General features: G+C 39.2%; 1 protein-coding gene and 1 long non-coding RNA gene across 4 annotated transcripts; one reads left to right on the top strand and one right to left on the bottom strand.

The window, feature by feature from the left end:
• The first annotated feature begins 4,169 nt into the window (after positions 1-4,169).
• LOC125393306 (C-C chemokine receptor type 5) lies at positions 4,170-10,549 on the top strand. Of its 3 annotated transcripts, XM_048423703.3 has the most exons (3): positions 4,170-4,249; positions 4,621-4,671; positions 6,133-10,549. In XM_048423703.3, exon 3 carries the CDS (start codon positions 6,144-6,146, stop codon positions 7,203-7,205), a length of 1,062 nt encoding a protein of 353 aa, XP_048279660.3. In that variant the 5' UTR covers positions 4,170-4,249; positions 4,621-4,671; positions 6,133-6,143; the 3' UTR covers positions 7,206-10,549. The 3 variants fall into 3 exon arrangements, with proteins under 3 accessions (XP_048279660.3, XP_048279659.3, XP_048279661.3); XM_048423702.3 differs by lacking the exon at positions 4,170-4,249 and having other exon boundaries at positions 4,512-4,671; XM_048423704.3 differs by lacking the exons at positions 4,170-4,249; positions 4,621-4,671 and adding an exon at positions 4,683-4,818.
• LOC146894546 (uncharacterized) lies at positions 9,618-15,624 on the bottom strand. Its single transcript, XR_015001720.2, has 3 exons — positions 15,285-15,624; positions 11,231-11,362; positions 9,618-9,842 (listed from the first exon to the last, which is right to left on the bottom strand). It is a non-coding gene; the product is annotated as an uncharacterized LOC146894546 (long non-coding RNA).
• Positions 15,625-16,797: the final 1,173 nt, after the last annotated feature.

The raw sequence follows: 16,797 nt of genomic DNA, 5'->3' as shown, positions 1-16,797 counted from the left end.
CACATCAGCTCAGCAATTCATAAGCACACATCGGGTAACTGAGTAAAGTTTTGGCTCATTGACAGTGACTATTAAACCTCCTAATACAAAATATTTGCAATATGAAATTATTTTCTTTCTCTAGAATAAAGTTCAATTGGTCCTCAGAGTCAATTAGATTCTGAAAGGCTGTGCTTAAAGCAGGTATGGGCTCTGCCTTTCCTGTCCCAACTCCAGCCCCACCCTCAGCCCTGTTTGAGGTCTGCCTCAAGATGACCTCCAGTGCATATCCTTTCTAGGGATAGGCTAGCCATGAGGAAAGCGGATATGGCCAGAAGGACACACATTTCTTTACAGAGCTGGTTCCTACCACAGGCCCTTCTGTATTAGCAAAGATGCCCAGAAAGATGAACACTGTTGTGTTCTTCCTTCAGAGGACCCAGAGCTAGTAAGGACACCCATGACTACCTATTAGATACACAAAATCTCCTTCAAACTGGGCTTTTTCCAACTCACCATTTCTTGGGTGATGATATTGTCTGTCTCTGATAGTGGACTCCATAATACAACTGTAGCCTGGCCACCTTGTTTGGTAGCCATGCAACCTAGTATACATGAAGTATTGAGATTTCTTTGTTTCCTCATACATACCCTGTCTCTACCCCTTCACACACACACACACTTCAAATTCCACCCCTTAGACCCCTTTTCACCCGACTGGCTGCCCTTTCCTCTTATAAACCCCAATTTCTAATGTGACTCTCTTGGAGTCCCACCTGGCTCTGAGAGGAAGAACATGAATTAATCTTGCCCTCCCACTAATTGACTGCTTCTACGGACATTAGAAAGAGTTGATGAGACAGCACAGGGATGGTTCTGTCACTTCTTAGTAAGCCCAGGAAAGGTGTCTAACCCCAAGTGTCAGTGGTTTCCTCTATAATGGCGAAGCACTTAACACTTCTTGCCCTCAGCCTTAGATTGTAGTTGTCGGTTCCAGAGTGATCAGAATAACCTTACATAATATCCTGTTACACACAGAGCTGTAGATGTGATCTGACCCACTAGAGATGACAGTGGTGTGTTATAAGCCTTAATTGGTACATAGATTCTGTTACCATTCCCAAGATTGCCTTAGATCCATGTCTTGGCACTGTTCTAAAGTAAAGATTCCAAATACATACGGCAGAATTCCAAATTGAGCTAAGTGGTTTATGTCATGTCCCAGACATATCTAATAAAAGTATATAACAGACAGCCTCTGAGATTTACATGATTTGATATTTTTCATGGAGTTTACAAAATGGTTAGGCTGAGGAGGGGGTTATGCTGTCATTACTAATGTCTAGAGGACAAAGACAAAAAATGGAAAAATAGAATAGTGTCTCCCATTTCCAGTTTTCATGACAGGAGTATGAAGCAGGAAGTAAAGAATCTGGGAGTCATTGAACCCAAGCATCATTGCTGAGGCACAGAGACGAATGTGTGACATTGAGAAGTGGTGAGCAGAGGCTTCTTGTTTCTGTAAAACCTGGAAGGAGTCTCTGGCTACCCTGATAAAGGTAGACTTCCTCCTTGACAGGACAAAAAAATTGACAATGACAATTAGTATAACATTGTTCCTGTTGGTAAATTACAGAAGGGATCCTATCTCCTCTGTAAAACATATCTAATGCTGTGATGTGGAGCAAAGACACCAGGCCAGAGGAAGGCAGTATCTGGAATTTCCTTTTTATGAAGTTAAAAACTATCTGATCTATATAAATAAGGTCAATGACCCAAAGACACCTTCCTAGGCCACAGGGAAGATATATTCCTTATTACCAGATCTCAATGGAGTTTTGTAACTATGTAATTCAAAACTGGCAAAGTTATACAACTAATATATAAGACCTCAATTAAAACTGCAGTTAAAGAAATATACTCATAATAAGAAAAACTTTTTTAGACAAGGTCTCACTATTTAGTTCTAGCTGACCTGGGACTCAACGTAGACCAGACTAACCTCATACTCAAAGAAGTCCACTTGCCTCTGTCCCTCAGGACTGGAATTAAAGGTAGTACTGCTGCATCTGACTTATTTTTTTTAATCTGGGTACTGGGGATCTAAACACAAGTCCTCATACTATCACAGCAAGCACATTATCCACTGAGCAATCTCCTGAGTCCTAGATATTTGTTTTCTTAAAAGATTCATTTGGATTTGAGAGGAAGTTGCTGCGTTCTTGTGTTCATGTAAGTGGTCCCTCAAACTCAAAAGGAAAGGTCAGTATCTCCCTATTTATTGAGGATGCCCTAAATATTGGTTCTGGGATGTTGTGGGCAATGAGAGCAAAGCCAGGAGAGGGAAACTGATACAATGACTAGTGATGGAGGAGTTGCTTAAAGACTTACTGGTGTCCCAGAAGAAGAGCTGGCTTGAGATACTCCACATGGACATGGAGTCTAGAGGGACAAACTAATCATAAGATTGTTTCTGTGTGGTAGTCTAAGTACAACTTATATGAGAACAAAGTAACGCAAACTGGGATGGGCAAAGCATTACGTGAAGAAGAGACCAAAATCCAAGTTGTAGCTCAATATTGTTGTAATGTCCAGAACAAAGTTTACTTGTGAGTAAAGACTTCTCTATGAGTTCATAGGTCCTCATTTCCTTGTGTGTCCTTGAGATAAACTTCTACCTGGGAATTGACTGGAATGCATCTCTGGACCTGGCATTCAATAAATGGTAAAAACCTTGCTCAGCTGGGCTTCTTGTTGCAAACTGTGATCTTGGCCCTGCCTCTGTTCCAAGGCATACTTCTTAAACTGCATGGTCTCTGATAACATTCATTCTTTCACACATCTAGCACATCACTAGCAGGAGAGACAATGAAATTTCAGAGGTAAAGTAGCTTGCCAAGACCACACTGTCTGAGTGACTTTTGAGCCACATAGCTTCTCCACACTGCCCTCTGGAGGTGAGCTGTCCTATCTTCCACTACCCAGAAACTATCTCAACACAGCCTAAGCCCTAACAATATTAATCAATAGTATTCACAAACAGAATTATAAAATTTGTCCAGCAGCCCTGGAGAGGCCTACCTCAGAGAATGCTGAAGAAATGCAGATTTTAAATTGTGTTTATTTTGAAAAGGCTACTGAGTAACTAAGAGATTGCTGTTTACTTTGTGTGTAGTTTGTCCATATATTTGTTGTTAGTTTTTCTTATTGCTACCAAACTTAGATCTGGGCACTTACCACATAGAAAATTAGTCCCCAGGAAACAATAATTGGAAAAAAAATAAAGCTGAATTTATTGAGGATGCCAGTCACTTGGAGGAAAGAACACTCCCCTGTTCCAAGTCTATGGGGGAAGTGGGAATATTTATGTTAGAACAAGATTAAAATTTATGTGTAGAGTCAGCATCCCCAGGAACTTGAGTTAGATAATCTTGGAAATGAGGAATAAGAATAAAGCAAAATGGAGTCACTGAAGGCAACAGCCTGTTATAACAGCTCATGACATGACTACTGTTTTTCAGCCTAACATACATATGAGGCAGTTGATGGGAGTCAAGTGTGGCAGTCTAGCTGCGGAAGCCTTGCTAGGGTGCATGGACTAGGCTGCCTCTTGCTGATATAGGAACAAGTGATTTTGCTGTTTGAAGTTTTCTTACCTTCCTATAGGTCATAAGTCAAAGCTGCTGTTTCTACAGCTGAGGGGTCCTTGTGTCTCATTGGTAGCTCTTTGCTGTGTTTTCATCTCTGCTGTCATTCCTTGATGTTTTTAAAAATTCATCCACCACCGAGGAGACCTGATATGGCCACATATAGCATTATCATGTTGTCCTGAATTTTATCATGCACTTTTTTTCACTGCTGCATGAAAAACCCTCCATGTCTCCAGATAAATTATGTTCTTGGAGTGAAGCACTTTGTTACCTTTAAATCTGATGTAGAGTAAGTACTCACAAATTTCTACTTAAAATATGTAATTATGTGTCTCACCAGTTACCAGATATAGGAGAGAACCAGGAAATATGCTTGGTTCCCAGGAAAATGCAAACCCTCTTTTGCCAGTTGCTTAAGTTTACACAGAAGAGTCATACTGGATGGTAAATGTAGGAAAGCGAGTGGAGGATGGGTAAAAGGAGGAACAAAGTTCTGTTCTGTAATGAACCTTCTATCTGATTTTAATTTTAATCTGATTGGCTGGAGTTTACTTTAACCAAGAGCAACTGTGAGGAGAGCACATCTTCTTGCCCTTTGGCTTTACCAGTGAGACACTGAGGTATTGTGTACATTATTTGTCTCTTAAACAGTGATTCTCTTGATTCAAATGTGGGCTTTGAGTAATGGATACAAGTATTCTCCTATCTTTAAAATTTCTTTCTAATTTCTAATAGGCTGTGGGGTGGAGTCGATTGAACAGAGAACATAAATAAAATAATGTGAAGAGGGAAACTACTCAATAAAATTTCAGACCAGAGCTGCCTTCTATTTTCTGCTTTAAATGCAACTTTAATGAAAAAAAAAGAAGAACTGATCCAACACTCCTCCACCCTGAGACACTACGTAATACCCGTTCTCATAAAACTCCACCCCCCCTTGAAAGAATTCTTGTTTCTTACTTTATACTGTCTATATGTTTGATTTGTACAGCACTCATAGCCAGAGGAGCTGAGACATCCGTTCCCCCGACAAGAAACTCTGGTAAGTCAACTCTTAACCCCTGGGAGGTTAGTTTAGCTCAGCCTCTATGATGAGTAAAAACTTCAACAGGAAATCCTGAGCGGACATCTGTCAACACCAGGTGCTCACTGGATTATCTGAAAATATAATCTTTAAGACACAGAAAGGGTAAGAATTTAGGATATGTTTCCGTATGTGATGTCATCCAGTATATAAAACATAATTGTGAAGTATTTAAAAGAGACAATAGTTTTTTTTAAAAAAAAAAAAAAAGCAGAGTTTTTACCTTTTAAAATAGCTTTGACAGCAACGATACTGGCTGAAAACTGGTTTGATAATCATTATCTTCAGCTGAGAAGAGATGAAACCTCTCTGTGGTCTTCTGGAGCATGGGTGTGTCAGAAGCTCTAAGTCTCTTGTGCTCTCTTTCTCCCCCTACCCACCTGTCTCTCAGAAAAGAGGGGGAAACTAAAAATTGTCTAAGTTCATATCAAATTACAAATATCTAAGTTACTTACAGAGGATTTTTGTTCTGGCTCAGCACTTAAAGGTGAGATTTTCTGGGTGTTTCTCTCAACTGTCTAAGTAGGGGGTATGAAGAGCTTTGGAGGTCTGAGGATCAAGTAGAGAGAATTCTCAAGTGAAGCAGCAGAACTCAGACAGGACAAGTCAGTTAGTTATAGAGGCTGAACACAGGACTCTTTAGCCTGTAAGATATTCATGCATGGAGATGGATGGAACATTTTATACCTGACCATTTCTTCTGCTTATATGAGAACTTTTGGTGGCAGCAACTTAGGAAGCAGAAATAACTTCATAGAAGAGATGAAGATGGCCCACTTTAATAACTAATGAAAGATTCTGTGACACTGTTGGAGTACTGTTGGAGTACATCAGCCCATTTTATCCTGACTACAGAGAGGCAACATGTTACTAAACGTGTGTTAATTACCAAGAAGCAACAGGCAACATGTCAGTTAAGGATTCATAATCCCTGAATTCAAAATCAGTGTAGTGTGGCTTTGTGTTGACTTATTAATTCTCTCTGTACTCGGGGCCATTTTATCTAGAAAAATTTGAGCAATATTACCTGCCTCAAACAGTTACCTTAAGTATTTAATGAATGAATAGGTAAGACACTTAGAATAGTGATTAGTACTCAGTGTTCATTCTTGCTGGAATTTATGTGGCACCTACTGTTTGTGGGCAAATGCCTAGAAACAGAATCTTCAATAGAGGTCTTAAACCTGTGCACAGTGCCTGGCTCAGTTTCACAGATTAATTCGCCCCACACTGATAGATAAAGCAATATTTTATTTGATGAAATGCATGTTTTATGAATTTTATCTCATACAACAAGGGTAAAATTAAATGTAGAAATCTATGCCTCAAAGACCTACTAAGTTATAAAACCATTTGTAATTGTGGTAGACCAATAACAGCTTTTAACTTTATTAAGCATTGTCTTTTCTGTGTTCATAGATTCTTGCAGAATGGATTTGCAAGTATCAACTCCAAGCGATCTCTATGATGATTATGGTGGATCAGCACCCTGCCAAAAAACAAATGTGAAACAAGTTGCAGCCCAGCTCCTGCCCCCACTCTACTCTCTGGTATTCATCTTTGGTTTTGTGGGGAACATGTTGGTCTTCCTCATCCTGATAAACTTCAAAAAGCTGAAGAGCATGACTGACATCTACCTGTTCAACCTGGCCATCTCTGACCTGCTCTTCCTGCTCACTCTCCCATTCTGGGCTCACTATGCTGCAAATGAGTGGGTCTTTGGGAATATAATGTGTAAATTCCTCACAGGACTCTATCACATTGGTTATTTTGGTGGAATCTTCTTCATTATCCTCCTGACAATTGATCGGTACTTGGCTATTGTCCATGCTGTGTTTGCTCTGAAAGCCAGGACAGTCACCTTTGGGGTGATGACAAGTGGAATCACTTGGGTGCTGGCTGTGCTTACTTCACTCCCAGAAATCATCTTTATCAAATCTCAAAAAGAAGGTCTTCATTATACATGTAGTCCTCATTTTCCACACAGCCGATATCATTTCTGGAAGAGTTTCCAAACATTAAAGATGGTCATCTTGAGTCTGGTCCTGCCCCTACTTGTCATGGTCATCTGCTACTCAGGAATCCTCCAAACCCTGTTTCACTGTAGAAATGAGAAGAAGAGGCACAAGGCTGTGAGGCTCATCTTTGCCATTATGATTATCTACTTTATTTTCTGGACACCCTACAACATTGTCCTTCTTCTGCACACCTTCCAGGAATTCTTTGGACTGAATAATTGCAGTAGTTCTAATAGACTAGACCAGGCCATGCAGGTGACAGAGACTCTTGGGATGACACACTGCTGCATCAATCCTGTCATCTATGCCTTTGTTGGAGAGAAGTTCCGGAATTATCTCTCGGTGCTCTTTCAAAAACACATTGTCAAACGTTTTTGCAAGCACTGTCCAATCTTCCAGCAAGACAATTTTGATCGTATAAATTCAGTCCATACCCGGTCCACAGGGGAGCAGGAAGTTTCTACTGGTTTATGATCTGGGCTGAGTTTTGTATATTTTTAATTTTCTATGTATCTTGAGAGTAGAAATATTTTTTAAGAAAGAAGATAATATCATAGAGGGCCTAAAATGCATGCATGTTTTGGATATTTATTTTAGATAGATGGGGTCTTTTAAAGCCCATTGGTTTTAGAAAGCCAAATGAGAATGTATCAGTGAGATAGTGATCCCTGGCCTCATTTTCACTCACCTCCAGATATGGCAAACTCTTTTTGAGCCACAAAAATTCACTATAAAAAAAATCCCATGAATTGGGAGATTTTTAAGCTTGACTATCTGAACAGAAATAACATCAATCAAGAAGAAAGCCTTATACAGTTTTTTTCCTATACAAGGCAAAAATTCAGGCTATAAGTATAACTTAAAATAGATCTTTGTCTTGTCCTAAGAAGAAAAGATGAGAGTGTGATTAGTTAGAAAATAAATAACTAAGTTCTATGAATTAGTTCCATAGACTTGTATGATCAGATAAATGCTCTGTGGCCTGGGAGGGGTGCGAACAAATCTTTTTATAAGAAGGAATTTGAACTGGATCATGTTAATAAATGAGACAGAGGCAAGTCATTCTTTGGGTGGCAAAACTACACTAGCAAAACAAAGGTAGACCTGTGGCTATTTGGAAAGGCCATGGAGAGAGAGTCAAGGCTGGACAACAACGCACTATGTCAGCATTGCTCTTTCAAAGTTATGAGTAGAGTGGAAGCACATGGACAGGTTTGTACAAAGGTTATTTCATGGCTTTGGTGAGCTTTCAGGGAAAGTAGATCAGCAGCAATAAGTTCAGAGTGAGATTTGGACACCTTGGCTAAACAGTGGGGAAGCATCACTTCGGCATATAGGACCTAGAGTCAGCAGAATTTTGGGTAAATTGGAGGTAGAAGTGAACGAGAACCTCCAGACTCAAGCAGTTTGGAATAACCATAGAATAAACAACAAATAAGAGAGTACAGTAAAGAGTCTGGCCTACGAGGGTAGTCTCATTTTAAAGCCTGTAGCCTCAGCTGGTATTTTGTACCTGCCCTTCAGACCCAAATTTTGCCATACCAATTTTGAATCTTAGGGTGTAACCAGGGGACTTATGAATCATGAGCCTAAAGTCTAGAAATAATACAGATTCCTTATGGATTCAGCTAAGGATTGCTTATATAATTTGAACCCAGAGCTTTACAACTTTAAGCAGAGGCCCTAAGATATGAGGGGAGAGCATCAGTTTTCTCTATTTACCTAGCAATCAGCAAAACTGAGAGAAACAATTTGCGGTGAGCTTCAGAAGTCAAGAAAGTGTAATTACCACCCTCTGTGTTCCAGGCTAAGAGTGAAGGTTTCAGTTACTCTTTACAGATGGCTTCTCCACACAATGCTGAATTTATCCATTGCAGAGAGGTTTGGGATTTTTCTGTTGTTTTTGCAGTTGTTATTTATGATATTGTTTTGAATTTTGGAGCAGTTAAGATCTTCACAGTGAAGACTAAGGGGAGAAACAAAAGGATGAGAATCATTCAAAGGATTAAAGTGTCTGGCTAACAAAAGATGCTACTTGTTTTTCTGAAGCTCTGAGTGTGAAACCAGAGGCTTGTGGCTGTCAGCAGGAAGTGAGCATTTGCTTTTTTCTTTCCTGAGATCCACATTTTCTCCTCCAATATGTAGCTGAGACTAGACTCAAATTTATACTCCTCCTTCCTACATCTCAAGCACTGAGATTACAGGTGTATATGAACACACCCAGCTCCATATTTTTATATTCTTAAGCATATAGAAAGTTGTAAATTCTTTGAAGATAATATGAGACTTATAAAAAATGCCTTTAAAAATAATTTCATTTTTGTTCTTTCAATCAAGTGAACATTTAGTGAACAGTACACAAAATTATGAGAGTATTTTATAAATAGTTATTTTGGAGAACATCCCCAAATAGTACTTATTTAAATATAGTCCTAAGCTTAAATGGATGATGATGGTGATTATATTTCCTTTAAAATATTTTTAACAGTCAACTTTCTTCCTAAGACAGACTGTTATAATAATTATAGTTAAAGGTGTTACTTCTGCTGGGCGGTGGTGGCACACACCTTTAATCCCAGCACTTGGGAGGCAGAGGCAGGCAGATCTCTGTGAGTTCAAGGTCAGCCTGCTCTACGAGAATAGTTCCAGAACAGGTTCCAGAGCAACATAGAGAAACCCTGTCTCAAAACAAAACAAAACAAAAAAGGTGTTACTTCTAAGCGCGTAGTTCCTGAGCAGAGTTGCCTTGAGAGATCGTAAATTTCAAATTGTGTTTACCCTCAACCAAAAGAGTTTTAATATATTTACAAATTGATGTCAGAAGTCAAGAATTTGAGAATAAAGACATGCAACTTCGTGGTCTGTTGTCTAAGGGGAGGCACATGGTAGGGAGGATGAGCATTGCTTTTCCTTTATTTAAAATTCTTTTCCAAAGTGTGTTAGTAATTTCAGTAATGGCAACTATGTAACACTGGAACTTCTGTCCACATAGTTCTTGGTCAGAGAGAGGAGAGATGCTTCAAGGAGAGTTTAGAACATGCTGGTTTTCAGTCTGCTACAGCCTTAGTTTCCAAAGCAGGGTGTGTGAAGATGTTAGAGTTGGTCATGCTCCTAAAAGAAGGAACACAAAATGAGTAGTAAGCAAGACAGGGCTAGTACAGTAACTATTATCAGATTCAAAGGGTTGCTTTTCATTCCTTAAATCCAAAGGTGGGATGTATCAAAGAAGAGTGAGAGGCAGCTGGGGTTAAAAGAGAAAAGAATCGGGGACGGGAGCCCTATCTGCTATGATAAAGCCAGCTGTTGTGGGAATATGGAAATGTGTGCTAGTAGCTTTTCTTGTTGCTGTGACAAAATCTGACAAAGGCAACTTAAAGAAGGGTTTGTTTTTGTTGATAGTTTGAAGGAATGCAGCCTACCATGGTGTGTGAGGAATGTGAGGTTGTTGGTTACATTACATTTGCATCCAGGGAGGAGAGAGCTGAATGCTGGTTTCAGGTCCCTTTCTCCTTTTCATTCAGTCCAAGTCCCCAGTCTATAGAATGGTGGTGCCCACATTCAGGGTAGGTCTTCCCTTCTGAGTTAATTCTTTCTAGAAACATCCTCATAGATACAACCAGAAATGTGTTTTCTGGTAATTCCAGTCAAGCTATCAATACCACCCATCACAGAAAGAGTCAGGTTTTTTTTATAGCTGATGTATACAGTCTTACTTACCTTTCCATATGTTAGATGAATCCATGACAAAAAGATGTTTTAAGTGTCAAATGACTATGTATATATTTCTTTCACAATTTTATAAATATTTTAATGTTTCATTTGGCTTTATGTTGTTATGACTTCATTGGATTATAAATTCTGTGTTATAATTCTAATATACTTCAGGAGTCTATTTTTGTTTCAAAAGATAGTTTTTCATTTGTTTGTTTTGTGAGACAGGGGTTCTCTTTGTAGCCCTGTACTGGAACTCACTCACTGCCTCTGCCTCCCATGTGCTGGGATTAAAGGCCTGCCACCACCTCAAAAGCATATGAACCCTTTCCTGCTTGAGTCAGTAGGAAGGCTATCAAAACTGCAAATAACCTGGGCTATATTGCTTCCATACTGCCCACCAGTGGCCAACTAGCAAACTACCAAGAATGCCTGGCAACCAGCCTTGACACAGCAGACAAACAGGAACATGGTTTCACCCAGTTGTTTACTGTTTATTTCTTTCATTCCAATGTGGACAAAGGCATATCCAGAGAAGCTCGGGGTAGATGACACATAGTTCTTTCTCACTACTTCTGAAGAACAGGAAGAGCATCAGTGTAGGACACAAGTTAACACTTTAAATGAAATAAATGTTTGAGGTGGATCTGTAGAATGCTGGAGCCCAGACCTAGAATAAGGTCAGGAAATGATTTCTAACTAGGTATTTTTCACATATGTGAAATGCCCCAAACTCCTCCTTTATTTCCCTCTAACCTGCACATTCCAAGGGTTTGTTTCCCTCTTACCTGAACATTCCAAGGGTTTGAAATGATCAAATATAGTTGAGACGCAGGTAGTTTTCTTTGATTTTTGTCTTCTCTTTTCTCCATTACTGTTATCACTCCTCTTGGATGCAACTCTCTTACAAAACTATATACCTTGAAAATGGAAAAGTCATTGAGAACCACTCAGTGCAGGTGCTTCTCTGCATAGGTGAAGAACGGAGTCAATACCAAGTCCTAGAGAGGGCTTCAGAGGACCTAGTATCAGCATGCTATGATAGTGTTTCCCAATCTCAGAGGGCAGTCAGTGATAAGTCATTCAGCGGGGTAGTGGTTCAGCTACCCCTTTTAATAAGGCCTGGATAAATTCAGGAGCTGTACCTACAATTCATGGAGGCTATATTCTATAGCTAATGTGGGTTGTAAATTTTATTTAATTTTAATGTGACCAGGGTTATTATATTGAACATTTCTAGTCTAGTTGCATATAAATAAGTATCAGCATGACTTGGATTTTGGCATCAGGTATCGAGTTACTATGCAAAATTTATCATTTTAAGCCTCAGCTTTCTTCTCTATAAATGAATATAATAATATCTGCATCATAGCTTTGATTAGAGGATAAATAGGATATTGCATGGTAAGACCTTAGAATAGTGTCACCCAGCTCACAGATATTCTTGTAGATATTTGTTATTATAAAAATTTGCTAAGCATATCTAGTTCTTCTTTAGGTTGAAGAACTCTTATAATACTCTTACCCATGTCCAGAAATTCAAATCAAATTCTGCCATGAGACAGAAGTTCCAGAAAACTGAATTCTACATGCGTGCTCCTTGCCTGTGAAATCAATATCATTTTGTATTAACCAATCAATACCACACTACAGTAATCAGTGTAATGTGCCTGGAAATTTTGTCATTGTGTTCCATATATTTCATATACTGCTATTTCTGAAACATTTTTTTTTTGAGCTAGCAGGACATCAATAATTCTAGTCAGATATACGTAGGAGGAGGGCCCGCTTGTTTGTCCCGGCTGCCCAGCTAGCTAAGCCCCGAAATAGCCACACAGAAACTGTATTAATTGAAATACTGCTTGGCCCATTAGCTTTATCTTTTTATTGGCTAACTCCTACATCTTTATTTAACCCATTTATATCAATCTGTATGTCACAATGAGGTCGTGGCCTATCAGAAAAGTTTCATCACGTCTACCTCTGGCCGCAGATCCATGGCTTCTCTCTGACTCTGCTTTCTTTCTCCCAGCATTCAGTTCTGTCTTCCCTGCCTACCTAAGTTCTGCCCTATCAAAAAACCAAGGCAGTTTCTTTATTCATTAACCAATGAAAGCAACACATAAACAGAAGGACCTTCTACACTAGATATAGATTCTTTAACTCAGGGAAAACTAGGAAAGCAGGTGTAGTTTTTTACCTCCATTATGGATTTCAATACCAAGAGAAGTACATAAAAATTAACTTATCAAGAACTAAGGGAGCAATACACAGTGAAAAACCCTGGCAAGAACATATGGGAATATGTTTACTTAGGACCTCTTCCTTCATCTACATCTAGAGCCTCACTCTCAGATGTTCCTGTAAGGAGAAAATTTAATTAGTCAACCCTAAGCCTGCCCTTCCCCCATGGAAGATAAAAAGTATCATGGCTAGGATAGGGAGGGGCATTGCTTTCTTCAGTCTTCCTTCAAGAGGATGAGGGAACATGGAGAGAACTTTCACCCTTCCTGAAGCAGATGCAGAAACATTAAGAGAAGGTAATATGTAAGAGGTTCATAACCGTTCATAACAACATTCAGCATTCTCATAACCATTCAACAGATATTTATGGATGTCTGCCATATGCAAGTTGTTAATCTATGCACAAAATAGCTCCAACTCTATGAGATTCACTATTTAGGAAAAATGTAGGAAAATAGACAAAGTCACTTTAGTGTTTGAGAATGACAGACTTTGAGCCAAAGGAAGGTGAGCTACACAGTCTAAGAACAGAAACCTAGTGAAAGGGGCTCTGGGGAAAGCCCTATTGTAACCCAGAATGAGTTGGCTCACAAGTAGAAATTCTCTGCAAATGTGCAGAGGTAAAATAGAGCAAGATGTGGTCCGTTAACCTAAAGTGGCAAAAAAATTAGATGAATTGATAGATGGATTATAGATATTTAAATACATAGATAGAGACAGACATGCGTGGATGATTGGTAGATGGAAGGATAGATGCTGGATGGGTGTGTGGGTGGATGAACAGATAGACACTGTGTGGACATAGGCATGGGAAGGGAAGGAGAATTAAGAGGTGGAGAGGGAAAAAGGAGGAGAAAAAATGGAAGGAAGGGTAACATGAGAAGAGAAGAGGATAGGAGAGAAAAAATAACCTTTTAAGGGACATTACAGTTTACACAAGTCACAGAAACTGATTTCCTATCACAATTTTTAAGTCTGTGCCATCTAAAATGGATCAGTTATAGTCTAACTTCTAGAAATGATTAACATAACTGGGTCCTACAGAGGCAGCCAAAAGACACATTCCTGAAGAAAAGACCCATGGCCACCAGGGTAGATGTCCCACACAGAACTGACCTGAGTCTGGTATTTCTAAATCCAGATTCTCAGCTGTTCATTCTGTGCTCTGACCTGCTTTTCCAACCTTCAAGTCTTTCCTTTATTGCCAAATAAGCCCAAACTAGTCTCAGTAGCTTGAGTGCTTTAATTAGCACTTGGATAAAAGTGACCATTTCTTGCACATTTTTTTTTCATAAATTACCTCTATCTAGTTTTTAGAGGCTCTTCTCCCAGAGCTTCTTGTAATAGAATGAACACAAGTGAACATTTACTTGTTTGTTAGCACTGTTCATGACAAGATGTTTATCTATACTTTGTGAACCTGCTTCCTTATGGAACTTACATTACTTACAAAAAAATATTATCCTCCTCCTACAAAGTAACTGCCATACTTCAAAGGATCAAAGAGTATTCTTTTTTAGAAAATTAAGTTCCTTCTACTAAGGAATAAATAAAAGATTACAATGGAAAGCATCACTATTCAGAGAATTCACATTTAAAATTATTTATTCTTTAACAAAAGACTTATTGAGAAGCTATTATACTGGTGCAAGGGCTATAATATATACAAATACCTATTTTGGAAGGATGCAAGCATCTAAATCCAGGAGCTAAAGAGCTAAACACAGTCACAATGCAATGATGCATGTTCCATGTGTTGTCGGGGTTTCTGTCCTGCCCCGTTCCCACAGTCGTTAAATCCCAAAGAATTCACACAGACTACATTAATTATAAACTGGCCCATTAGCTTGGGCTTCTTATTAACTCTTAGAACCTATTTTAGCCCATTATTCTAGTATATGTTAGTCACATGGCTCAATACCTTTTTCAGCGAGGCAGTCTCATCTTGCTTCTTCTGTGTCTGGGCTGGGACTGCCTCCTCTTCCCAAAATTCTCCTGTTTTCCTTGACCCATCTCTACTTCCTTTCTGGTTGTCCTACCTATACTTCCTGCCTGGCTACTGGCCAATCAACGTTTATTTAAAATAAAGTTGACAGAATACAGACCATAGTTCCACACCACTTCCCCCTCTTTAAAAAAATAATAAAAAATTTAAAAAACCCACAAGAACATCCATAGTCCAATTTTTGAGAATGTGGGCATAGTTTTCCAGGCTACTTCCTGCTGGTTGGGGGTGCTGATAATCTTATGGGGACTTGAAGAAAATTTAGGATTATGATCATTTCCTGACTGGAGTATCCTGTGAGGCCTAATCATCTCAGGCAGCATCTTGAATCTGTTCTAGATGTTTAACTAAGTAAAGATGTGTAGCTTTGCCTATGTAACACATCAGAATGGTCTAATAAAAAGCTGAATATCCAATAGCTAGGCAGTAGAGGGATAGGTGGAGCTGGCAGGTAGAGGGAATAAGTAGGAGGATGAATCTAGGCTTAAGAGAAAAGAAAGAATGAGGGGAAAAAAGGGGAGATTCCCTGGGCCAGACAGCCAGGCAGCTGCCAGACAGACAGACAAGGAAGAAGCAGGAAAATTAGGACTTACCAATGAAAGAGAGGTTAAAAAAAATAGTCACCGGGAAAAATGTAGATGAAGAGAAACAGGTTATGTAGTTGGAGGCTGTTTGTTCATTCCTGGCTTCCCAGAGTCGAAATAATCATACAGAAACTATTTTATTTGCAATTCTATTTGGTCAATAGCTTGAGCGTATTGCTAGCTAGCTCTTATATCCTAAACTAACCCATCTCCATTAAGCTGTTCATCATCATGAGGTCGTGGTCTAACAGCAAAGTTTCAGCAGGCTTTGGTGGAGGCATCTGTCTCCAGTGGTGGCCACATGGCTTTTCCAGACTCTGTCCTCTTTCACCCAGCTTTCAGTTTAATTTTCCTGCCTAGCTTCACTCTGTTAAGCCATTGCCTGAAAGCAGCTTCTTTATTAACCAATGGCAATAAAACATTCACAGCATGCAGAGAGGAATCCCAAATCAAGGTTAAAATAAGTTATAAGAGCTTGTGTGACAAGTATGAAACAAGGTCAAACATTCATAACTAATAAGTCCCTATTTGGGAGCTGGTTGGTAGCCCAAAGATAGCTTACTATAGGCTATTAACCTGTAGGATGGTGCTAACTACTTTTAGGATAAATCTTCCCCCTTTGGATGAATCTCTCACAGACTTACCTAGAGGATGGTTTTTAGTGTGATCTTCTAGGCACTTCTTGAGCCAATCAAGTTGACAGACAAGATTAATCACAGTACCCCACTATAAAATCTTATTAAACCCAGAGAATTCATAGAAACATGGTTGAGAAACCTGTTATAGTGTTTTCAGCAAACTTTAGCCTCATGAAAGAGGACTCTCCAAAAAGAAGAGATTTGTACAGACCTTTGGCTGATTTCTGCAGCTGACTCTTGGCTCATAGAATGTCCTGGATTCTTTACTTGACTTTCTAGACTTTCTCTAAACATTCCTTTTTTAATCTACACAAGTGGAACTCTGCTATATCCATTGCCTTTCTTCACAAATCCCACCAGGGCCTGGATTTCTCCTCTTCTCAGCTTCCTCAGTGGCATCAGTGAATCTGATGTGCATATTAACTGGGAAGGTGTCCTTAGTTCGTGGTAGTTCTAGGTATCTTTCTTAGTTTGTGTATGTATATGAGGTGGGTTGAATCTCTTATACAGAAAAAGTGCAAGTAAACGTATATCTATAGAAAAACAAATGGATTTCCCATGGAAATTGTGTATAAATGTGGAATCAACCTCTGAATGCTAAGTGGACTCATTAAGAATGAAAAGTATGGGGTGTTGGGAGCACAAAGTTCCTTGTGCCCTCAGATCACCAGGAAAACCAGGAATATTAAGCACACAGCATTGTCTTTTCAAAAGTATATATAATTTGTTTTTCCATTCAGAAGATTGGGAATTGGAAGTGATTAATATCCTGGTGATCTTTATCTGTAGGGTCAAGCCATATCAAGCTCCCACAACCAGGAACAGAAGTGTCTAATATACCAAATAACCTCTACACACTAGCTGTACGATTGAGACCATGCCAG

This window comes from Myodes glareolus, chromosome 4 (assembly GCF_982192425.1).
Source record: "Myodes glareolus chromosome 4, mMyoGla1.1, whole genome shotgun sequence".
Lineage (NCBI taxonomy): Eukaryota > Metazoa > Chordata > Mammalia > Rodentia > Cricetidae > Myodes > Myodes glareolus.
This window is presented reverse-complemented; position numbering and strand designations above follow the sequence as displayed.